This window comes from Stegodyphus dumicola, chromosome 9 (assembly GCF_044657685.1).
Source record: "Stegodyphus dumicola isolate Sdum_Otavi_A_Nest chromosome 9, ASM4465768v1".
Classification (NCBI taxonomy): Eukaryota; Metazoa; Arthropoda; class Arachnida; order Araneae; family Eresidae; genus Stegodyphus; species Stegodyphus dumicola.
In genome coordinates this window covers 146658801-146685452 of record NC_140776.1, presented here as the reverse complement: position 1 = coordinate 146685452, position 26652 = coordinate 146658801, and the positions used below count along the sequence as shown (strand labels likewise).

Sequence of the window (26652 nt, the reverse complement as noted above, 5' to 3'; positions counted from 1 at the left end):
ATTTTAGTTTTTAAAAGATTGTTATTCAAATCGTCAACTTTCTTTCAAGATTAATTTATATCATGTGTCTACTGGCGCGAAAGTGAAATTTTTCAGTTAGGAAATTGTATCTCTGTGGTGCGAAAAATTGTGTGGCCAAACGATCTTATGCTTGTACCGTTTGTGATATTTGTATCTACTATATATATCATGTATATCATGATAGTAGTCCTTCAGGGAGCATTCACACAATGGTCTAATTGTTATTATTGTCATAGTTCTAAGGCTTAACAATCGTTGATGCCGTTCACACTAGTGGAGCAGGATTTAAGCTATAGTCAGTCAGGAAAGTAAAGTTGCGCATGCGTGAATATGCAGTTGACTCAGTGAAATTGTCGACCGGATGTCAGTTTGTGTTTTCTTTGCTGTGATTGATCAACGTGTCTTTTCTTATACGGATTTGCAAAAGGGTGAACAATTGGAACATTTTACAAGATACGTATGCTAGTTTCTTTGACATAGCAATATTTGTTGCTCAGCAACAAAGTTTTTGTCGGTTTGTGCCTCAAAAAACCCTCATATGAACGCTGCATTAAGCTCTATAATAATGGTATTAGGTTTTAGAAACTCTAAACAGCGGATAATTTACATCAAGCTTAGTTTCATCGGGATGCTAGGATTGTTTCTCTTTTGTTTATAGTTTCTAATTTTAGATTTTACCTTTTAATACTTTATAATCAGGCGAATTTATATCAATTCAAGCAATGTATGAAAGTTTAAAAAATGTTTCTAATGCGAAAGCGTTTGTAATTTTGTTATTTCAGAACTTTCACAAACTGCCAAGTTCCTTAATCTAGCAGTCTGAAATAGGGTGGGGATCAAGAACTCAGGGTATTTACCTAGCTACATACTATATAGGAGTGATCTAAATATCCTTTTATCCTTTTTAATATAATGATATTTTCTTATCAATATCATTTGCGCTAAAAAAAAAAAAAAAAAAAAAAAAAAAAAAAGGAATACGAAACTAAACACCGGAATTTTCAAAATGATTTTTTGGGGGTTGAGTTTTTATTTTATCTCATACTAAAGACACAGCTTAATCGATTATGCTTATGATTTTCTTTATTTTGTACTATGTGAGTGTATTTTTAAAGATACACAATCTGTGTTAATCTGTGTCTTAATCCTTTGTTTTTATCTTTTAACTGTATTTTTGTTTGTTTGCGTCGGGTATGCTGCTTTAACCATGAGGCCATTATTATTGGCCAGGAGGGTTGCAACACACTCGTAAACTAAAAAGACAGTTTTATTAGTTAGTACCAATATCATTTTTATTATTTTAATTATTTAGATAAAACCTCCATTGAAATTTTCGGCATTGCAAAATTGTATTTTAAAAGTATTAAGAGTCTTCTTTAGAAAAGATAAATAATCAAAAAGACTGAATGATTAGATGTTACTTCTTTGTTTCTAAAACGACAGATGCAACGTTGTTCGTCGAGATCTTAAAAGGTATATTTTACAATCAAATTGAATCGAAAAATTAATTTAAATAAAATTAAAGTTAGATATAAATCAACTTTGTCGATATCGATTTCATAAATAATCACGGCTGTTATTTCAAAACTTAAGTTAAAAAGATTGGGTAATGTCTAAAATTTATATTCAGTTCGAAAAACTTGCATTAGAATATTTTTAGAATATATTTTTACACCTATACCTTGAAGATGATCTTTCATTTCTCCACGTGGAAGTGGAGTTGTGTTTATGGTGCGCGCGTGTATTGTGACGTCACGAGCGATGAATTATCCCACTTCGGTTTCCGGAGCTTGGCATCCTGCGAAACTTGGTTAGAACGCCAAACGATCATCACTAACTACTACCTTCTTTTTCTCCGCTTTCAAGAGTAGGATAAGTTCGGGAAAACAACACGAGAACTTTTCCACAGAACCTGGAGAGCCTTCTTCTTCCAAAAAACTCCATTTTCTACTCCGAGCAACAGGATACTCGAGAGCTGTCGAGCAAGCGAAAAAAGAGCTGCCAAGGAAACACGATCTTCGGTCTCATGGTCGAGGTGGCTCTGGTGGAAGAAGAGCATCGCTCGATCGTTTGGTGACGCAGTTTCGCGCGAACTTGTGATAGCTTGTGGAAGGAAGGAAGATGAGCTCTGCGGTGGCCGGAGGGTCGCCGGAAAGCCGCCGACGCCGGGACCGAGGGGTCGACGGTGAGAGGACAGTAGAAGAACCGCCGCTGAGGATCAAAGTGGAGTCAGATGTGGATATAAAGGTAAGTGATAGTCAATACTAGCGCAGCTGTACACAATCACATATGACTTTTTAAGAAAACAAAACTTGTTTACCTTTATAAAGTTTTCGAATTCTCATCTGTGTTTTAGCATTTCAGCTTTAAATACATTTCCTTCTCCCTATGATGAGGACATTTTAGCTTGATATATATATTAATAGACATTAATATAATTAAAATGTATGTATATTAATAGAATGCAATTAAATTATAATTCCAGTTATTCGGATCGTTTGTTATTTCCTCCAAGCGAAGTAAAATTAGGTGTGTTATAACTTTATTTACATGATTTTTAATAATTTAAATACCATGAAAAGATAATCAGGTAATCAGCGTAATAAAGAAATTTTAAGCTAATTTAGATGAATGTGTACCACAGTCAGATTGGTTTACAGTTTTTGTCTAGCAAACATTAATAGAATGTCATTAAATGCTGTACACAGAATTGCAGTTTTTTTGGGGGGGGGAGTTACTCCGTGAGTCATTGCTTAGTCATGAAAGGTGCGTTTTCTTTAAAAATAGGCTAAATAAATCTAGCGACGTTATGTCAGTCATCTCTTCACTGAAAAATATTTTGCTTGTTAGCTAAACTGCAAGTCAATATTTTTTATTCGTTTTATTAGTCTATAATTTCATTAATCAAAAACGTGGTTTGCGTTTTGCTTTATAGAAATACAAATGCATGTACATTTTAATAAAATGATCTTTGTGGAGGTGTTATATTATAACCAAAGGAAAAACATTCTCTCATCTACTTTATAATAAATGAACATTTGGCCCGCAAAGACCAAAAAAGTGCAACACTTTCAGCCGAAATTTTCCAGTTAGTTCAGCTATCTGAAAATCTAACTATATTTATCAGTGATTTCTTTTGGGGGAGGGGTGGAAGGCGTAGATGTGCCTGTAAAATCTCTTGATTGTAACTGAATGTTGAAAAAAAGTGAGATAAATAATTTAGAAACAAAATAAATCATCTAAATAATTTCAGAATTACATGTAAAAAAATGTTAAGATACTAGTTACGCAAGTGAATACTTACAAAAAAGGCGTGGTGTTTGTTGCATATGATTTTCTATATTTGCTTGGAGTACTTACTGTATTTGTAACGTATTTCCTCACGCGGGAATTTAGTGAATTTAGCTGTGCATATAAACCTGGGATAAAAAGCGGCATTTTTCAATATGTTAATCTCGTATTCTCTTTTAAACTAACGAACTTCTAGAAGTTGCAAATAAATTAATAATAACCGTGAATAAGATTTAATTTTATCAGTAATCGATAAAGTTTAATCTTATCTTAGGAGAAGCGGAAAATAAACAATGCGAGTTTGTTTTTAACTTTCACGATTTATTAAATTTTGACGTAACCAACATTCTCATTAGTAAAGTTTTTTTTAAATATGCATGTAATATTTATGAAACAATTCTTTGATTTCTTTGCATATCTTTCATATTATATTCATAGAGAAACCCTAACAGTATAAAATTACTTATTGTCTTGCTAAATGGCGCGTCACAGAATGTTGAAAGCATAGTTAAAGGAAGGTAGTATTTTCAAATTTTTACTCAAAATACTTCTTCAATTATTGGTAATAGTAAAAGAAGATAGTGTATATATTTTTTATTTTTATTAGGTATGAAACCAAGTTCTATATAAAAACAAATTCCCCCTTCTAAACTAAATCAGTCATTTCCGAATCATTTTGGTTTAATTACAAAGAATGTTCATGTTTTATTATTTATGTAGATTGCAGCATTCCATTTACCAAGAATTTCTATTTTTAGCCTAAAAGGGCTATTAGCCCCAAAATGCAGTTTTGCGTTGTCCACTGTAAATGATCTATTTCACTTTTCATTCGAGTTTGCTGCCATTCGGAAAAACGCAAGATTTATTCTTTCATATTTAATATGTCTGTTAATAGTTCACAAATCAAGCTATTTAAAACCAATAGATTCATATTTTTAAAATATTACTTTTTCATTTTTTAAATAAAAATGCATTTAACTCATGTTATCTAATTAAAAACATTAAATATTTTTATAAAATTACATTACACATTTTTTTCACGTTTTAAATATGCAAACGATATATAACGTTCCCACGTTAGTCTAAATGCATCTAATATCCTACAAAATGTTTCGCTATTCCATCCGGGACATCCCTATTGATAACCTTCGATAAACCATATTAAATTTTAAAAAAGAGCCTTTTTGGGCGAGCGTTAAAATCTGAATTCTTTTAAGATTTTAATTTGTATTTTTAAGTCATAGCTTTTGTACAAACTCTGTATGGGTCTTGTCACTAAACCAAAATGTAAAAAGACAAGAATAGTAGGTGTTATACTAATTCCTGTTTTATGGGGATAAATAATATAACGCACTGGTGTTTACGCACAAGTTACGTGCTCATTGGGCTGTTCTTAAGTTTTGGGTAAAATAAACTCGCGATGCCAAATATGACTTACTCAAAATCGCGATTAATCCGAAAGCAATTAAGAAAACAGGAATGGAAAACAACCTGTATTATAATTTATAGTAAAATACTATTAGAAATATAGCTGCACCTTCAAGCAATTTAATTAGAAAATGTTTAATTAGAAAATGTTGGTTTGGTTAAGTAAATTAAAACAGCCTTCAAAATAAAATGAACATATTATAAATAATAAAAGAATAACCACCATTAGAAATTAAGAAACTATAAGATAAATATTAATGTACCATGATAGAACTTACATCTTCAATGCGCAATAATTATTTTTTATGTTAAAGATGTTTTTGTGGCAACAGCGGTATATCTTCTCTGGAGAGTTTTTATGTTATGTTTTAGAGTTCAATGTAGTTTGTCTATATAGAATAAATATGTATTTTTTACTCACATGAATTTGAGTCTTTTTCTCAGAGTTTTATAATTTTTAACTTTTTATCAGCTGGTTCGATTAAAAAAAAAGAGGCCTATTTTGAAAGAAGCTAAGTTATAAATGCAATTAAATTATTTAACAGAAACTGAACGAAATCACTGAACTCAGTTTCTCGTAAAAAACTAGGTTAGAACATTTCGTTGTTTATTGTACGATGTTTATATATTCAGAATTTCGTATAATTAAATAACGTACTGTTGTGGATGTAAACAACTCTCAAATATTAGGATATCATCTACTATCAATGCTATTATATTAAGCATTTTTCCTGTTTGTATTTTCCGTAGACAGTTTTGTTTCATGCTGATGGTCTGTGATAGTAATTTTTCCATCGTTCTACAATAAATAAACTTAACTTTTATCTTTTTTTTTTTTTTTTTTTTTTTTTTTTTTTTTATCGGAGCTTGGTTAACCTGCACCCTGGTTAATCGAGAGTTGACTGTATTTCTGTGTAAAGAAATTTTTTAAAAAATACGCCGTAATTAAAACTTGAATTACTGATATTTTAAATTTGATTTGTTTTAAATTGTTTACATTTTTTCTTAAAAATAGTGGCATGGCTTCAAAATTTAACTTGGTATGCCATGAATTAAAAAAAAAGTTAAAAACTGCTAGTATAGGCAGGTTTGAAATCTATGAACTATTCTTCCACGAAATATTTTCTTTCTGTGTCGTTGTAAAAATAGCACTTAAGTTTCCGCTTTGTTTTTTGCAGTTCTATTGCTCTGTTGTTTACGTTATATGATCTGAATAAACAAAAGTGCAAACGACTAGCCTATTATCTATTTTGGATTTTAGAGCTTTAAAGGTATGAAGCAGTTTAAACTTAAAAAAAAAAAAAGCGAAAACTACTCAAGTGTTATTTTTACAATGACACAGACTGAAAATGTTTGATATAATAACAGTATACAGAGAATTTGTTTAGAATAGTTGCAGTAAAATTATTCTTATTCATTTATTTATTTAATTGTTGATTGTAAGTTGTTCTTTAACTTACGTTTCTACTAAGAGCTAACTGAAAATTTCGTTGGCAAAATTTTGGGTACTTTTGTGCTAACAGAACCGAAATCAGAAAAGTATGTATGCATGTGGGTGTATGTATGTGTGTGTATACCTGCATACATTCATGCATATGCATACATACATACATTTCTGAATCAAGTCCCGATAACAGAAAAGTACCAAATTTTAAATAGTTCCAGTTAGATAAGTAGTGTGGAAGCGAGTTGAGATATTTCAGTTTTTTTATAGGATAAAAGTTACCTGTTTATTTAGCTCAAAACACTTGTGATGGCATTCAGAGTTTTCATAGATAAAGTTTTTGTCTGGAAGATTTTTGAAAATTTGCTCATGAAAATTTTGTGAGTTTAAATTCGTGAATATTATTTTCACTTCGTACTTTTCTGTATTTAAGGGAAGATACTTAAAAATGAAAAGTGTGAAGCCTGAAAATTCTTTATTACATATTAAAACCATAATTTAAAATTTTTTTTAACTATTTAGCTTAAAGAAATTTAGTCTGTAGCGTGTAATTATCTGAAACGGATGTATATAACATAGAATGCACATTTTTACTTTCTTGTACGAAGTAAAAAGGAAGTATTGTAATCGCGAAAAGTTTCAGGCAGCATATTTCAACGAAAATATCCATTTTGACCGCTATCGAATGCAATTTAACGATGTTTTTGCGTGATATCTGTACGTAAGGACAGAATAAAAGACTGGTTTCCTCCAAAAAAATTATAAAACCTTTAAAATTAATTCTGAAGAGAATTTTTCGTGGCGTCTGTACGAACATATGTACGTACGTACGTATCTCGCATAACTCAAAAACGCCTCAGAACGTTGAAATTTTGTATATAGGACTGCTATAACATTTAGATGTGCACCTCGTATTTTGGTTGCAATCGGCCGCACCAAACGTATGTAAATATATTTATATATATATCCACTCTGTTACCCGGCTCAGTGATCTCAGTTTCTGTACTCTTATATGTTTGTAAATTGTACATTTTTTGCTTTAAAAACGATTGAATTATGTTGTTTTTATCTTCCGGTTAAGGGTTTTTTGCCTTTAGTAAATCTGTATGCAATATTTTTAGCATTATCAACAATTTTAAAGTTATTTTAAGTGCCGCTAAGCCATTTTTTATGGCGGCTTATTGCTTGTTTACATTTGAAATGGCAGACTAGTGGATTTGTTGCCAATCTAGAGAAACTTAGCTTTGCAACAACAAAGATAACGCCTTCATTTATTATTGCCAATTAAATCATGCTTAATCCTTTCTGGAATTTTTTCGAAGAAATAAGTGCTTAAGATTTACTTCGTAATTTTTAATATAGATATTTTGAGTTTGTATGTATTTTTGCCTTCTCGCGAAGTGAGAACTGAACTAATTGAATGAGAAATACTCAATCGTCTGTTAAAAACTGTTTCTTTTTTTGTTTTATTTGCTTAATTTCTTTTATACATCATTCTAGCTTTATTATTTATTATAGTATTTGAATAGAACATGTGGCAACGATTAGATAATTCTATTCTTTAAATGATATACATTTTGTGCATTATGAGTTATATACGAAATATAATACTGTTAAGTGAATCTAGCGCCAGAGTGTCGCTATGGTAAACAAATACTAGAGTGAATTTTAAAGAATGCATTTATTCTACTGTGGTTTATGCGCCGTCGGCGAACTAGATTTAATTCAATCCAATAAGTTTGAATGAAATGCAAGAACAAATGCGTATAATTTAATATTCCGTACAAGGAAGTCATGTGGTGTACACGTCAGATTTTTTATTTCTACAAAACTGTAAGCTTTTCCAAAAATTGTATTTTTACTATTGTAATTTTAAAAAGATTTCAGTATAAACTACAGGAAGTAGAGTATGGACTAAGATAGGATTCTCTGAAGTTTTATTAAAAAGTGACCGGAGAATTTCTAAAGTTTTATTTAAAAGTCCTTATATACATACATGGAGGTGAGAGACACACATGAGAAATACATACATGCAGAGACGTAAGAACCTTAGAAAAAACTAAAAATAAATCATATATATTTATGATTTACTAGTAAAAGTACTTTTTATGAAGCTGAATAAAATTTCTGCTCTAAAAATATTATAAATCTCAAAAATCCCAAATATACAGGGGCAGAAATTTTAAATTTTCTCTTTTAAAACGTACACAATAGTCACGTTTATATTTTAGAGTCATCAGAATCTTTGGCGAGATATGCACGTGTATAAGAAATATCTGTACTTGTACTACTTGATCGCAGAAGGAACGGAAATTCTTAAATATGTCTTTACATGGTTAAAACCATATTTCAACTTTAAATCTGCATTTATCGCACTGTTAGGGCGTATTTATTGGTTACAGCCGAAAACATCGCGGCAGAAACATAGCGGACGAAAACGTCGAGGAGAAAACAACGCAAGGCGAAAACGTCATGCTACAAAACATCGTGGGAGAAAACATCGCAGTTCTAAAACATCGTCGTCGAAAATATGGTGGTAAAAAAAAAGTATCTACAAATCATCGCAAGAAGATAACATCGCAGATATGCTTTTTTCAGACATGCTTTTCGCAGACATTCTCTAATAACTGTAAATGGATATTCCCATAATGATTTGGGAGCGCAAGATGGAAAGAAGGATAATTTTTACTTTCACATTTTTTAAATAACTAATAAATTTTTGCTGAGAAAATAAGAAGGAAACTTAAGCATAGAAAATTAATGCAACTTATAGCACTTAATGGAATTTTAAACCGACATAGTTAACTAACAAAGGCCATTAATAAATAATTTTTGTAATGCTTTTACTGGTAATTTTTCATGAAAAGTATAAGCTATAAGTTGCATTTAATTTTCTATTCTTAAGTTTCCTTCTTACTTTTTCAGCAAAAATTTATTAGTTATTTAAAAAATGTGAAAGTAAAAATTATCCTTCTTTACAACTTGCGCTCACAAATCATTATGAGAATATCCATTTCCAATTATTAAAACCAGAAAAAAGAATGTCTGCGATGTTATCGTCATGCGATCATTTGTAGATATTTTATTTTTTACTACGATATTTTCAACGACGATGTTTTTAAACTGCGAAGTTTTGGAATCGCTTTATTTTCGACGACGATGTTTTAGAACTGCGATGTTTTCTCTTTGCGATGTTTTCTTCCACGATGTTTTGTAGCACGACGTTTTCGCCTTGCGGTGTTTTCTCCGCGACGTTTTCGTCTGCGATGTTTTTGCCGCGATGTTATCGGCGGACACCTATTTATTAATGGAAAATAGTTTTTGGAAGAGCCAAACAAAAGCTAATTAGGTATTTCAAGTTCCCAATACATAGAGTCTGCTTTGTAAAATGAGCGAGCATTTCACGGATGATTTTTCCTTGGCACTTGATCCTTCAGCTCATTCCACATTTCAGATTTGTTTTTACACTATTTTCAGACTTACAAACTAACTCATCGGAAATGTCACTTTTGTTCACAGTAAAATTGAGTGACACTACTGTCTTCAAGAATAGTAGACTTTTCATATGTTTATCACAGGCTCAAGTTTCTTTCTGTTTAGTGCACGGATTGAAGAGCCATGAGCAATATGAACTTGAATGTATTCTATATCGCACTTGAATTGTTCGATGTAGGTATTTTCGATTGTTGTGTACTCTTCTGCTTTCAACTTATCTGATAATATCAAACTTGTTTTCACTTGGCTGTCAAGTGCAAGAGTGCAGCTAATACTGAGTATTCAAAGCCATTTTTGAAACTGGCAGGGCATTTGTTAGCGGAAATGAAACACGTATGTAATGCAGGGAAAAAGCCAGTAATTTTCTGAAATTTAGGGAAAAGTGAAAGCCATTTATCTTGCTCTTAACAGAATGGTTTTGTACTCATTATACTGAATTTTCAAAATGATTTGAGTTCACTTAACTAGTTATTACGGTTTACGACCTTTACTATAACTTTTCCGTTTCCTCACTATAAATGTAAATGAGTTGTAAGGTTTATTTTAATTTTATAACGGTCATTTTAATTTTAAAGTCAATTTCCTGTCAGTTCTTGTTTCCACTTACGACTCCCTACCAGAATGAGTTTTTAGAGTCGCGTTGAATGCAAATGAGTTAGAAGAAGTATTTAAGGAAGGTTCAACCTACTTCGTGAGAGAGAGCTATGAATCCTGAATAACGCATGTTTGCCTAAGTCTCTCTCTTGCAGCTGTTACGCTCACCCGTATTATTACGTGCCTTTTGATATTCGCCGGCTAGGTTAAATTGAAGGCCAACTACGTTAAATACTTGCGTTTAGCTTCGGATAAGTCTCCTTTAGCTAGTTAAGTTCTTATTTCTTATTCTGACTTTAATTCTGTGTAGAGGCCTTTGTTGTAAGTCCGAAAAAGGGGCCGACTATTTTCTTACTTGAAATACTTGAGTGAAATAAAGGTAGCTTAACCCTTCTTGAGTCTACATTTTTAGGTATTTGAACTTAGCGATAAATCACAGTTCACTAGGTTCCTCAACGTTCATTTAGACAAAAAGAGTGAGGAACCCTACAAGGTGTTTATTTATTTTATCTAAAAAGTTATTTTATATATTAGGTATCTTTACTGTCATTCTCTTTTTCCGTTTTTTTGCCAGAATGCTAAATTTTAGTTTGCGCGTATTCAAGGGAGGTAGAAAGAGATAGTATTTAAAGGAAGATTTTAGACTTGGTCAGAGCGTGTTCCGGCTGCTAAAGGTCACGTTACTTTTTTAATTTCTACAAAGTAGTCTGTCTTCGGCGTTGCTTTATTCTCGCCAATAGTGCTTGTCACGCCGATATAGGTTTGAGCCAACTAGAAGAAGATAGTATTTAAAGGAAGGTTTTAGACTGTTTAGTCAGAGCGTGTTCCGGCTGCTGAAGGTCATGTTACTTTATCATTTCTGTGTAGCCTTTGGCTATCTTAAGACTTAATTTAGTTTTAATTTGAAATTCCTTACATTAAGTTACGCCGTGTTTCTGCCTCTCGAGGCCACGTTAATAAGGCTTCGCCAACTCTGATAAGATTAAAATGCTTTGGCTTCTTCTTTGGATTGTAATGCTTCTGCGTTATTGCTGCCGACATTTATTTGTTACGCCGGTGAGAAGTTCTGAGCCAACTTAGAGTTAAAATCTCTTGTGAACTCTAAAATTTGAATTTGATTGTTACCTTAAGTTACATCGCCTTAAGTGGTAGTTGAAATTGTCAAACCCAAGAAGTGCGTTTGTGTTCAAGTTCTGTTTTAATAAAAAGGCTATTTTAACCCTTTTTAAGACTTTGTTGTTACTTCAGGCACAGCAATAATTCTCTCCTAGGAGTTTGACTCTAGTTTATGCTAACAAAGAAAGGTTAAACTTTATAATTGAAATTTAATAACTAAGCAATCCACCGACTGGTTAAAAATATTTGAGTTAATTATGAGTAGTATTACATGGTTGTAGGGTGAAACAAATCGATTAAAACCATTACCCAAATTCTTTTCTCTTCATAAAGAATGCATAATAAAGTTGGACTTCTGAAATAAATTCGGGACATTAAAAAAAGATACTTGAAGAGGAAATTAGAAATTCTTTGAAGATTCCATTTAGCTGTACGAATGAAACACTTTATCAGGGTTTGAGCCATCTTGCGTGTTAATCATTTCTGTGTGGCCTTTGGTTAGCTTGCGACTTAGCTTAGTTTTAATTTGCATTTCTTTACTTTTAAGAGCCCCAGCGTCAAAGCGGCAAAGTCGCCGAACACTGGTAGTTCGGTCTGAGGTTTGAATCCCGCGAGCGGGCTGACTGCATGGACGTTTTCGTGGTTTCCCGCATGTGTAACATGTATACGAGCCAGTTTACCTTAGAAAGTCCTCCACGAAGGCATCCCTCCTCTTCGGCAGATAACCCTCGAGTTATTTGCCGAATAATAACCTGTTAATAATTTGCCCATAATCAAATAACCTTAAAAAATGCCCTTCATTTTGAATTACGCCATAAATGCTGCCCGGGTTTGTAAACACAAGGAGTGTCTTCTGATAGCTATTTGATTTCTTAATAAAAGGGTAGAGAATAGAAGCAGTTTTTTAGAAACGTCACAAAAAGACTTTTTCTTGTAGATTAATAGAAGGAATCTCAACTCTTTTCGATTCATAACACACTTACTGAACATCCATGATTTTGCTACCCAATGACGTTATTATTATCATCATTATTATTATGAATAGATTAGGTTGTCAATATAGCGTCTGGGTATCAAAACAAGATATTACAGTTGACAGACCAATATGCATCCCATTTTATAAGTACATTAACAGTATGTTTTAACATTTTAATGTTTAGATTTTATTAGTTTCATTGTAAAAAATTCTAATTTCCCAATAAAAATACAAAAATTGCTATGAAAGCACATAATTGTAGTACATAAATCCTCTCCCAACTAAATGCCAAAGGCCACCGATATTTCACTCGCAAAGATGGGAAAGAGAATATACACTCATGTCCATAAATTAAGGATAATGTAAAATCAGGCAAAGGAAGAGTTAGAAGCAAAACAAATTTGACTTATTTGTAAAGCTTATTTATTAAACAAAAGATAAAGAGCAAAAAAAGATGCTATATGTTTGATATTATTAAAAAATTAGCGAATTTTTTCTCCCTGGAGCAAATTACAAAAAAACCCTATTTACAAAAGACCAATATTAGATGGTTGGTATGATTGTTAATACATTGTATGTCTCCCAGACGATGCAATACAGTCCGTACAACGCCTAGGCATGCGGAGTATCAAATTATCGATCTGATCATGGGGTATATTACACCACTCAAAAAGCAATGCTCTCCGAAGTTCCCGTAGACTTGTAGGAGGAGGTTGACGGGCTGCAACTCGTCGGCCAAGCATGTCGCACACGTGTTCTACTGGATTCAAGTCCGGTGAGAATGCTGGCCAGTCCATACGGGTGATATCCTCCGATTAAAGGCGTTTTCGCTTACGATGTTTGCATGGTGAAGAGGGGCATTGTCATCCATAAACACAAACTGTGCACCCATGGCGCCCCGAAACAAACGTACATGTTGTTCCAGAATGACGTCCCGATAAATGTGGCTTGTAATGGTTCCAATTTGAACATGCAGGTCAGTTCTGGAACCCAAAAAAATTCCACCCCAAACGAGCACTCCTGAACCACCGTAACGGTGTCGTTCAATGATGTTTTCTTGGTGGTAACAGGTACTTGGAGCTCTCCATATGAAAGTCCGGCGAGAATCAGACTGCAAGCTAAACCTGGACTCGTCGGAAAACATCACATAAGCCCACTGTTTCTGTGTCCATAATGCATGCTCTCTACTCCAGGCTAACCGCAGGCGATAGTGAGTTTGAGTAAGTGGAACGCATCTGACAGGTCTACGAGCATATAGACCAATCTGCCCTAAGCGTCTGTACACGGTCTGCCTTGAAATTGTCGTACCAGTGGCTGAAGAGAGCTGACGAGACAGGTCTGAGGCTGTGCTCCGCCTGTTTCTTTTGGCAGTAACTGCCAAATACCGGTCCTTATTCGGCGTTGTAACTCTGGGGCGACCTTTGCTGTAACGTCTACTCACATTACCATCATCTTGGAATCGTTGCCAAAGCCTGGAGATGACACTCTGGGCAATTCCAAGTTTGTCTGATACTTCCAGTTGGGTACGCCCACATTCCAGACGGCTGATAATTTTACCACGTAAAAAATCATCCAAATGCGTCCTTTGTGTCATATCTATTCGGTTATTGCACTGAAAGGCTTATAAAGCGCCTGCGAACAATTTTACTTCTTTGCCTGCATTCCTTATATATCACTCTCTTACACTCTCGTCATTGTGACGTACCATCGGTGTCATCTGGTTACTTCCTGAAATTTGCATATTATTCTTGTGTGTAGTGATTTTACAGGTGATATATTTATTTTAGACTTCGATTTCCTCGTGACTCCTAATTATCCTTAATTTATGGACATGAGTGTAGATACAACCAAGCCTTACACGGGAATTCACACACACTCTTGAGTTTTAGGCTAACAGTCAGCCTTGGATGTTCACCGTACCATAGTGGAAGGTTATCACAGAAATCTAAAATGATGATTTACGAGTACTTAGAAATTTTGTTTTCGTGTTTATTGTCAAGAGAACGAATTAAACTATCTACCAACCATTGCAAATGTTTACTATTTGGAATTTTTATTTGAAATGAGTTTATTGACTAATTGCATTAAATTATATTGCTGGAGTTTATTAACTAATTGCATTAAATTATATTTCTTGAGTTTATTGACTTATTGCATTAAATTATATTGCTTATTATTGCTTTAAACATAAGGCATTTATGATTGCTAAGAGTAATTATTGCTAAGATATACTGCACTAAATCATATTGCTTATTAATGCTAAATGATAAGCAATATTATTTAACAATAATACGTAAAATAGCTCTAGTAATAGTAAGAAACTCGACGATTTCAAAGCGAGCAATGGCAACACTGTACGAGAAAAAAAAATAACTGTAAAAAGGTTAAAAAAATCTGAAAGGTTTCAGATTTTAAATTACGTCCAAAGGGACTTTTCTAAACAATTTATGTCTTACCTTTAATTATTAAATATCATGTTCTTCGCACTTAATCCATAAAATTCAATTCAAGAGCAATATTGGAAAATAGTTTTAAAATGAGCATATCTTTAGAATTTCCGATACACAGTCTCGTGCGCTGGAGATAAAAATATCTTTTGTATACAATGTTGCCATTGCTAGCTTTGAAATCCTAGAGTTTTTATTCATAAATTGGTTAAAGGTTTACAAAATATGAAATCGATAATAAAACAAATTCCAAATTTCAAATGTGGGTTCCCAGATGCCCATATTCGCAGTAGGATTACGTCATTCAAAATATGATGGCTCTAGGTACCGTTGTTTTATAACGATGCGAGAAACATACATACACATATGCAGCTTCTTCATTATTTAATTTCTTTAAATATAATACAGGGCGATAATATTTGGTGGCAACAATTTGAAAAGTCAAAGAATGCTTGTAGTGAATCAACGCAAAATACGAAAACGAAATTAATAGTACTTCTGGGCAAATTGTTCCTTTGGACTAAAAGTTATCTCCAGCGCGCGAGACTGTGTATCGAAATTCTAAAGATATGCTCTTTTTAAATTATTGTGATACTGCTGTTGAATCTAAAAACTTTCATTTTTTTTTTTAATTCAGTTGGTTAATAATTTTTGCAGTGAGTGCGTGTTTATTGAGGGGATGCAATCGCTGCGTGAATGCTTCTAGGCGTATGACCAGCTCGTCTAGCGTAATTAATGGCCTAAAATCGGTCTGGAGTAATTAATGGTCTAATTACTGGTTTAAAATTGGTCTGGAGTAATTAATAGTCTAATTACTGGTTTAAAATTAATAACAGTCTAATTACTGGAGTATATTTTAGTGCTCTTGTTCTGTGTAACTGAAATGTGACCTTCTTTTTCTTTAACACTTCTTCTGCCGCCTTTTCTTTTAGCCTTAAGGGGCAATTTGCACAGAAGGGCTATTAATTTCGTTTTGGCACTTAGCGTCGGTTAACTACAAATGTCAGTTCACTTTTCAAATTGCTGCCACAAAATATTAGAGCCCTGCATTATATTTAAAGAAATTAAATAATAAAGAATCTACATGAATGTATGTATGTTTCTCACACTGTGAAATAACAACGGACATCAAATTCTGAGTAACGTAGTCCTCTACTCGAATATGGGCATCTGGAAGTCCAAATTTGGAATTTGTTTTAGCATCTATTTCATATTTCGTCAGACATATAAAAATATTTTATTAACAAACTCACCGATTTCAAAGCGAGCATTCTAAAGATATGATGCTCTTTTAAATATTTTTGATATTGCTGCTGAATTGAACTTTATGATTTAAGTGTGAATACCATTATATTTAATAACTAAAGGTTACACACAAAACGTTAAAAAACGCCCCTTTGGGTGTAATATAAAATCTGGCAAGCTTTCAGATTTTTTTCAATTTTTCTTTTTCTTTCTTTCTTCTCTCTCTCTTTTTTTTTTTTTTTTTTTTCTTCTTTCTCTTTGTTTTCTTTTTATTTATTTATTTATTAAGTTTTCCAAAACTGAAAGGTTGCAAATTCTTTCGTGCCATCATCTATAAGATGCCGAAGACCTAACCAACGACAAATGCAATTCTTTCCTCTTGGCCACGATAAAATTCGCGGACTTGATCTCGCGTTACAGTCAGACTAAGATAAGTCTTAACAATAAATAAACTTCTTCGTGTGTAATCAAAGGAAATCCATAATATGTTCAAACTGAGACTTAGGTATGTCACTTGTTCACTATGCTTACACTATGCATAATAATTAACAAACTTCGGTTTCTGATACTCTTGCAATAATTTGAACAAAAGATGCTAATTTCTTCATTTTAACTTTTTGTATTCTGACAGCGAGACATGCTGACTTATTCTTTGATTTGATACATTTAAATGCCAAAGTTCAAGGTTTTGAGAATTCAGTTGAAATGTTTTTACTTAGTTAAGTTAAAAAAAACTCTAATTTCAACTGAATGAACTTTTAACTAAGATGCTACCAAGTTACTTGTTTATATATTTATTTCCCGTGATGCAATCGTAATGAGCAATAATTAGCTCAAAAATGAAAAATACTGCAAAACTTTGTAACATTTACCAAATTAAACTTCACATCGAACAAGCCGTGTTACATTGCATTTCTGTTATTGATTATTCAGTTTGGATATTTTTGCAATAACAAAATTGGTTTCACAATGAAGTTTTCTCATGACAATATCAATGGACATTTAACACATAAGACATGCTACATAACTTTTAATTTAAATGCTTTCACTTTAGAAAGCCCTTTGCGAAGGTAACCCTCACCTTTGGCAGAGAGTTCTTGTAAGCCTTTTTATATTCTATTAACCATATATATAAATACTTTGTGTTGTTATCTCGCTTGTCTGATATCAGAGCAAGCACAAGGAATTCATCGTGGCAAGAAGGCAAGATTGCGCTTGTCGTACTTTCGGATCGCCACATATTTAGAGTGTCCCCATGCCGCACAGACACTATACATTTATAAACATCCATGCCCTTCTTAATTATCAAATTTGAACCTGGGGGCCTTCGGTAAGGCAGTCAGCATCGCTAACCATTATCCCGGTTGGGCGGTAATAAATATTTTAAAGTGCTATATGCATTCAACTTCAGTGCTTGATTTTAGACTTATATTTAGTCAGATCTCCTTTCTTGGGGGAAGGAAGGGTCAGGAATTTGGATACTAAGCATTCGAAGCTGAAGTATAACGATTTAAATGCTTCTGTTTATCTTTTTGAAATTAATGATTTTTTTTTATAAATCTTAAATATTGATTGCAAAAATATTTTTAAAAATTTTCGTGGTTAAAGATTACTTGACCAATTAATTTGGCTAAAATTTGTTTCATATTACTTTATTGCAAATTATATTTTACAGGACAAAAATCTGAAAAATAGCAGAAACTGATACATTTGCGTAAGTTTTATAAGTTAAATTATAAAACAAGTAACTTAGTTTTTCCACAATGATCTCTCGTAAAGCGATTCATTTTAACTTTTGAGATTGATTGAATTATTCTTTATTAAATTCCTTAAAGTAAATTCGAAAATCTAAAATCATGCATTTTTGTATTAATTTAATATATTGTTGGGATTTATATTTATTTTAACTAATAATTTAAAGTTTTATTTGAAACGTTCGTATAAGCCTTCATTCCCGTAATTGTCAGTGCCAGAATGGTTAAATGTTGTAGCGCGCTGAAGGAAAATCAAATTTTCTACTTTGAAGGAAGTAGTTAAAAACCGAGTTTCGGTAGGAGAAAGAGGGAGTTAAACTCTAGTTTGCCGTCTCTGCCGTAGGTACGTTTGCTTATTTGGCTTGATTGCATTTATCTGCTGCCACTAGCTTCAAAGGGGGTTTATGTTACAGAATCTCGCTGAGCCCTGTAGGCTAATTTTATCGCTTGTTAATATTTCAACGTTTAGTTTCAATTATCTGACTTTCAGTTACCTTCCAAGTAGAGGCGAAGTTTGTCAGCGTCGAGCTGACGCATTGTAAATTTTAAAGAGTTAATAAAGGGTACTTTAATCCTGCTCCTGTGTAGTTTCCTGCTACTCCAGTATACAAACAGAAGTTCATCCACTGCACTCTACAACATAACCAATGAGAAGTTTCACCATGTTTACGTTTACTCTTTAAAGCAAAATTATGTTAAAAATAATAAAACTTATCTAGTTATATTGATAAAATATTTTTTAAACTATTTCTGAGCGCCTTATCTATGGACATCAATATATATATATATATATATATATATATATATATATTAATTTTAGAAAGAACGAGCTGATAAGATTAGAAAAATTAGAAGGATACATTATGTAAATATTTCTATAAGAATATCAAAATACACGTGACCTTGAATTCCTTTCTGGTCTGGTTTCTGGTTTACAAAATTTTTTTATTTATTTTATTTTTCTCGTATTATTATTTAAATTTCAAATTTTTATGAAATTTGAAATTTACAGTCTTATTTTATATATTACGACTTTTAACAGTTTTCATCAATGGAAAGTTTATATATACTATATTGTTACGAATTTGGTATTTAAAAAAGCTAATGTTAGTTCAATTATAAATTAAATGGTTTTATTTCTCGCGCGGTGCAGCGCGTGACGAATCTTAAAAGAAAGCTAAGCCGGAGAATTGAAAATACAAGAGCGCGTGCATTAAATAAATAAATATCTCTTTTTGATTTCGAGAAAGTACTGGAAAATTCTAGCGCGTGATTTTAAAATCTTATAAAAGGAGGAAAACATCTCAGTTTGTAGTAGTTGCTTAGTTTGTTGTTTAGAAAACTGCTCTTGTTGATTGTAGCGAATTCGTGGATTAGCGTTCTTTAGCTGTTTTGAATTACGTTCTATTGGATATTTAAGTAGTTAAAAGATAACTACTGTGAGATATTGTAATACTGCATGATAATTTGAGAAAATTTAAGCATTTTTTGTTGTGATAATAATAAATTTTTGTTCATTTTTCATCGGACTTGTGCATTTATTTCATAGCGAACCCGTACGCACGCAACAATATATATATTGTGCGTATGTGTAAAATTTTGGAAAAATGACAAATTTTGCAAAAATATACCATCAAATTTCTGCCAAAGACAGGTTCATTAAAGTATCAAATATATATATATATATATATATATATATATATATATATATATAAAGACGTGATTTTAAATTATCTTCACCAAAATCTACACTGTATATAGTAGGCGTTTACAATTTTTCAGTGGAAGGAACCTTTATAGCTCCCGCTTTTTTGTTAACTGTGAATCGTAGTTGATGTAATAATATGCAAGGCATTTGAGTTTTGATTTTAGTGTTTAAAGGAATTTCTGAAGGGTAACGCTGCCATCAGGTAGACAGAATGGATCATTCTATGTGTTAGAAGGTAAAAACCGATCGCATGTTAATGCGATAGCCTTTGGCAAGCTTCTCTTTCTGCTCTGGAACTCACTGCTGCATCGAGAAAGATAATTTTAAGCTGGACTAGTTCCAGTTTGTGTGAGAAGATGCATATTATGCGACTGATGATAAGTGCTTTTCAGAATGGCTTATGTTTGAACTTAGCAGCATGTTGAAGATGGTCAGAAATAAATGAGTACTTTCTTCCGAGATGAATCCAATCTGCTTTACAGAAGGATTCTCCAAAATTATCATTCTGAATCAAAATGAGTTCATTGAACACTCGTTTAGAATGAATAAGCCTAAAGATTTTTTTCTTTCCCCAAAAGGATTTAAAATATTCTTTAGTGCACTGGGTCATCGCATTTATTAAGAAGAGTTTAGAGTTCGCTAGGTAAATTTCTCAACAATTGAACTCAAACTCTGCAGAGATTGCGCATCGTCCATCGAAAAGAATCAATGTGCGGGCATTGACTTACTTTGTAGACAATACTCCTTTATACAGTTGTCAAAGCTGTAAGAAGCATTTAAGGAGATAAGGGGATATCTTGCATTGTAAAGTTTCTCCTTTTCATAATTGCATTTAATGCTAATTAAATGCTTTGTAATAATTGCTAACTAATAATTTAACAAAGCATTAAACATTAATAATTAACAAAGCATTAAAGCTTTGTAAATTAGCAATTTGTAATAATTGCTAATTTACAAAGCTTTAATGCTTTGTAAATAATTGCATAATATAGTACTGTAAAGACTATCGAACATCTAATGAACTGCTTTAAGGACAGATATTTACTTTCTTAAAATGTCTGTAAAATTTGAAACGACTTTGTGGGGCAATGTAACTTAACTTTATGAGTTAGGCATATGCTTACTACATAATAATACTAAATCGGCTGAGCTGGCTGAATCCAAGTGTTAGTTATATACCAGTTAGTTAATTTTACAAGCATTAGATATAGCATAGAAGCTAAATCGATTAAAGTCATCAATTACGCGTATCATCATTGAGACATTTACTGTCTAGTCTTGAAATGGCACATCAAGCTTGGAATCTGCCATTAGTTAGTTTGCACTGAGTTTCATTTACCAAGGATATTGAATCATTTGATAGGAAAGTTCTGTTTTTTCCCCCCTCCAATGGCGGGCACTTGCCTATAACGGCACTGGCCACTACTAAGGCCAGAAGTGGGGGCCATTTTATTGTGGAAGCACCTAATAGGCGGCCACCGCTACCTCCTTATGAAAGGATGTTGTTGCTGCTGCTGCTTCTGATCCTAACTGGTTAGCCATTACGCTAGACCAGATTCATCAGTCCAAGAGCCGTCAATATATCTGAAGCAAAGGTAGGTCTTTTCAATAGGTCCTCTTTTACGAGTTCCAAACAGATGAAAAGATGTTCAGGAGTGAAATGATCATTATTACAATTCCTGCAGATGGGGTGGATCTTATTTCCTCGGTCAAATTTAAGGCATTTCAGATGTCCACTTAAAAGCCTCGTCAAAGTAGTCTGCTGGGCACGATTGCTCTTACAAGCAATAGCACCTCCCGGCTACCTCCCAAAGTACCACTCATGAGCTAGAGGAATGCCAGGAGGAGGGAACAGTAGATTTGAATTTCGAAGTTCGGAAGGAAAGTTGTAGACTAGGGGTCTTCAACCCGTGGCCACGGTTGGCCTGCTGAAGATATTTTAGTGGCCCCACATTTGAATTTGCAGAAAAATTCAAAAAATTTAAGAAATTTTGATTTCAAGAAAAATTCCCTTGTCAGCTTTTTGTCATAAAAAACTTTTTTTTCTCTTATCCTTGATATTTAAAACATTTTATTGGCATGCTTGATATTATCTGGAATAAAATTTTCTGAAAATAACGAATTTTTCAAAAATTTCACTTTATCTTATGTAATTTGTGTTTCACCTGAACTTCAATTAGAATTTATAGATTTACAGTGTGACTCTGCAGTAAAATGCAAGTTTCTTGAAAATCCTACATTAATTGATTTTTATTCGAAGTACGTGACCGAAGACAAGTATCTAGGAATTCGTAAATATGCTCTCTTCATGTCCTCTATCTTTGGCAGTACCTACATAGTATGTGAACAGCTTTTTAGTAACATGAAAATCCTAAAATCAAAAACAAGAACACGGCTGACAGACAGGCATTTGGACGAAACTTTACAAATTGCAACAACACAGATTAAACCGGATATTAAAGCTTTAATAAAGCAAAAAAAAAAAAAAAAAGTCAAACTTCTCATTAAGACTAAGTAGCTACCATAACCCGCCAGTAATGTAAGTTTTTTTTTTACTTTTTTTATTATTTCAAATACATTTTGTAACAACGTTCTGTACAATGATCTTTGTACTTTTTTTTTCATAGTTAAAAAAGTTGTAAAAGATTTTAATTCGTTTCCCATTTGACTTTTTGGAACCAATGTCTATATATACAAATCTATAACACTATCTCTTCGCTTAGAATAAATTGTAGGATTGCAAAACAAACCTTCCTTTTTGACAGACATGTAGCCCACTATTTTTTTTGACAGACATGTGGCCCGCTGATCTCTGTCGTGAATTTATTGATGTGGCCCTCAGGCGTGAAAGGTTGAAGACCCCTATTGTAGACAAATCGAATATATATTTTAATTTATTATCATCCGAAAAACATTCTGAAATACTGGAGTAGAGTATCTTGATCTGACAACCTGTTAGAATGCTTCGCCCACGCTAGTAACAAATGAATTAATTATCCAAGTGCTTGATGTGTCTCCCTTAGCAAAAAATGGGCTAAAAATAATATTAACCACAGATTTACCGATTATCAGTAAAAGCAACTAATTCATGATACGTTTCATGATTTTTTTTTAAAGGCAGATAAATTATCTTACTTCTTAGTTTTGTAAACACAACTTTTTTAGTCATAATGAGCTTATGTGTCATGTATATTAAAATCTGAACACAGCAGAATGTTTCGCATTTGAGTTCTGAGATTCAAGTATTCATATAGATACAAAATTATCTGTACTGTAAATAGACGTCTAGAAATAGTCGTAATATCCAAGAATTAAAGCACATTATATGAATGTACTTTAATTCTTGTAGTATATTATTTACGGTACTTATCTACTTGAGGAAAATATACTAACATAGATATTAAATTACGTTAATGATTAACCGATGTATTTTACTGATTAAATTAATTAAGTGATTTTAATAATGATAATAATAACCTTTTTACGTCTATACGACTATGACATACACATTTCCTAGATGATACTTAAAGTAGATGATACTAAAGTCTCTTACTTACGCAGTTATACTCAGTACAGTTATTAGTCCAAAGGGGCTTTGTCCCTGAAGGACTTTGTTTTCGTTTTGCGATTTTGCGTTGAATCACTATAAATGTCCGTTTCACTTTTCAAACTGTTGCCTCCCAATGTTAGAGTCCTGCATTATATTTCAAGAAATTAAATAATGAAAAATCTGTATAAATGTATGTCTCTTTCTCGCATTGTGATAAAACAACGGTACACAGAGTCATCGAATTTTGAATGACGTAATCTTCCTACGAATGTGGGCATGTGGAAGACCCAATTTGAAATTTGGAATTTGTTTTATTATAGATTTCATATTTTGTAACTCTTTAATGAATTTTTGATTAACAAACTCAAGGATTTCAAAGCGAGCAATGGCAACACTGTAGGGCGGGGGAGGGGGGGAGAAACATTTTTATCTCCAGTGGGCGCGGAACATGTATCGGAAATTCTAAAGATAGGCTCATTTTAAAATTATTTTGTACATTGCTACTGAACTGAATTTTATGGTTTAAGTGCAAAGAACGCGATATTTAATAAATAAAGACAACACACAAAACGTTAAAAAAACGCCGTTTTGGACTAATTTAACATCTGAAACCTTTCAGATTTTTTTTCGGGGGGGGGTTCTTTTATTTATTATATAGAACATCTGCTTATATTTAGAATGAATATCAATTTCGGAATCTGTTCTGATAGCTCGTCAAACTTCCTACAACTTCGAAAACAAACTTTATGCATTTCTAGATACGAAACTTTTTTTATTGTTATAGAAAAATGACAAAAACTTCAACATTATGGGCTTGAGAAAAATAAGGGTATTTTGTTAGAAATGCATATTTCAATCACTCTTAAATCCCACTAATTTTCTAATCATCTTTCGTGATTATTTTCTGCATATTTTGCTTTTATGTCTAGTATGCGTGAATGTGATGGGTACGAAATGAGCTGCATTACCATGCAATTACAAAGTTTCTTATGTAACATCTCTGAAATCCATCTAGATTTAAATTGCTGTGTTACTTCTCTTAAATAAAATTATATTGTTCAAACCTTCGTTAAAAGTTGAACAATTCAAGTTGACTGACTAAACAGAGAACTGGAGACTTGTTGTTGCAACGAAGGGTTGATATTTGTCTCTATTGTATTCTTGGCAATAACTATTCTATTGTATTCTCGGATGCTTCCAAACAGATCGAGGTTTCAAGTAACACACCATCCTAGTTTTTATCGAGAGCAGCTCGAGGCACTGTTAAATACCAGTATTTTATATTCTTGTTTTTCTAATTTTCTAGCCCTTGAGCCTACTTTCGGATTCCTAGATTTAACGAACCTGGTATCGAGTAAATGGAGCAAAACCAAACCCAACTTTCGCACAAGATCTATCGAGAAAATAAACAGCTTGCTTTAAACTGGACAGAGACTGCTTGAAATTTGCATTTCGAGAGCTGCACTTATACTTTATCATGCGTTGTATCGGAGTTCTGAGTTTGAATACTTTAGATAAGTAGAATAACAGACCATCTGAAGTACTGATTTGAAATGTATGGTTTCAAACTATTATTATTATTTACGTGTTCCGTCCTAAGGCACTATACGGAAAGGAGTGATGTCTTCGTGGAGGGCTTTCTAAGGGAAACTGGATCGTATTAGCACGTTACACATGGCGAAAACCACAAAAACGCCCATGCAGCTAACCCGTTCGTGGGATTCGAACCTCGTGCCGAATTTCCAGTGTTCAGGGACATTACCGCTCGGCCGCTGGTGGGCCATGCTTTCAAACTAAAAGTCACTCTTGTTCGTTTCAAAATTAGAAGATTTATGCTCTTATCGCTTACCAGCGGCCGAGTGGTAAAGTCGCTGAGCACTGGTAGTTCGGTCCGAGGTTCGAATCACTCGAAAGGGCTAGCTGCAAGTCCGTTTTCGTGGTTTTCCCCATGTGTAACGTGTATACAAGCCAGTTTCCCTTGAAAAGTCCTCCAAGAAAGCATCCCGTCCCTTAGGCAGATGGCCCTCAAGGCTTTGCCGTAATTAAATAAACCAAACTATGCTTTTATCAGCATCAGCGGTCTTTGAAAAAATAAGTGATATCATCTAAGGGAAACGACGTTTCATTGCATTAAACGATGGTACTTAATACTTCCATTAAAAAGTGGTAAGTAATGGTGCTTCGGTCTATGCCATTAATTCGTTCCAGATCCTTGGACATATACCAAACTGAACGTATATCAAACGGACGTTTCCAATAAGAAATAAAAGGAAAATAGTTAATTTATTCTTATAAAAAATCCAATTATTATTATAACACTGTTTAATTCTAAAATGAAAATGCACAGAGTGAAATACATATGGTATATAAATAAAGTACTACACGTGATATTGTGCAAAAATGTTTTTCTGCAATCCCAGATCATAAGCAATGTTTCAATGTATTCTAACATCTCTGATCTTTATTTGGTTACCCATTTCACCCCATTCGCAACGTTAGCCTATTTAATAGCGTCTTTCTTTCTTTTTTTTTTTTTTTTTCCACAATCACAGACACCATCAAACTCGGCGTGAAGCATACAATAGCTGAGTCCCAGACATGCATGCCATCTTCATACTTCTCAACGATATCTTTTTTCACCTCCGTGGTGATCCTAACAATTTTATTCGTTGCTTAACTCTTCTCATTAACATTCCGGAAACTCGCTGTGATGAATTTATAAAAGATTTATGCGGTAAAAAAAACACAAAATCACTTGAAAATTCACACAAAATCCAAAAAAACATGAAATCACTTGATTTATAAGTCGATTGCTAAATGAATAATAACAATAGACTTACTGACGCTCATGGGTATTCGTAGCATTGTTTTGAAAAAGGTAAATCAGTTCGATGCGCGCAGTCGTGACTCTTCGAACTCGAGTGATATTGCAAACAAATGTCGTATACCAAACACAAATTTTCGCTTCTAAACAGGACTTATATCTAGTTCGACGTATTTCAGAGTGGACGTATGCTGAGGTACCACTGTATTAAATATATTAATTTTATTGTGACTATTATTCTTAAGGTTTACTGAAAATCAGATTTGAGTTAAATTTTGTTCTGTCATTCTTAGCTTTTGTCGCTGTTTTGTCCTAGATTTGAATTAAATTCTGTTCCATCATTCTTAGCTTTCATCTCAGACTAGAAAGTTATACAGATTTAATGACATGAGCCATAGTTAAAAAGTAGGCTGTTAATTTTAACCGTAAGACTATTGGAGCTTTCCTCACATCGTCACTGTGTCTGAGTTCGTAAGCAGCCAGAGTTAGCCAATCGGTGTGTGCTGTTAAATACTTACGAAATTAGAGACCGACCACCTCTTTAGGTTTGAATTTAAGATCCTGCAAATAATTCAGTGTCCAAGATAAATACCGTCATCTTGTAATTTTCAGTAGCGATAAATGAATCATTTTAGTTTGTAAACCACTAGGAATGGATAAATAAACATTTACTTGATTTTAACTTGATTTGTGTTTATACTGACAGTTAAATAGCCGCAAGTGGTATAACTCGCCAATAATATAACTTAATAGTTAGCC

General features: G+C 33.0%; 1 protein-coding gene across 1 annotated transcript in view; it reads left to right on the top strand.

Annotated features, from left to right (window-relative positions):
• Positions 1 to 1902: 1902 nt before the first annotated feature.
• The window catches only part of LOC118205275 (uncharacterized), a 212681-nt gene continuing 187931 nt past the window's right edge, over positions 1903 to 26652 (top strand). The window contains exon 1 of the mRNA XM_085824214.1: positions 1903 to 2268. Coding sequence (XP_085680340.1) covers positions 2143 to 2268 — 126 coding nt within the window. The 5' untranslated portion in view covers positions 1903 to 2142. The remainder of the gene's footprint in view (positions 2269 to 26652) is intronic.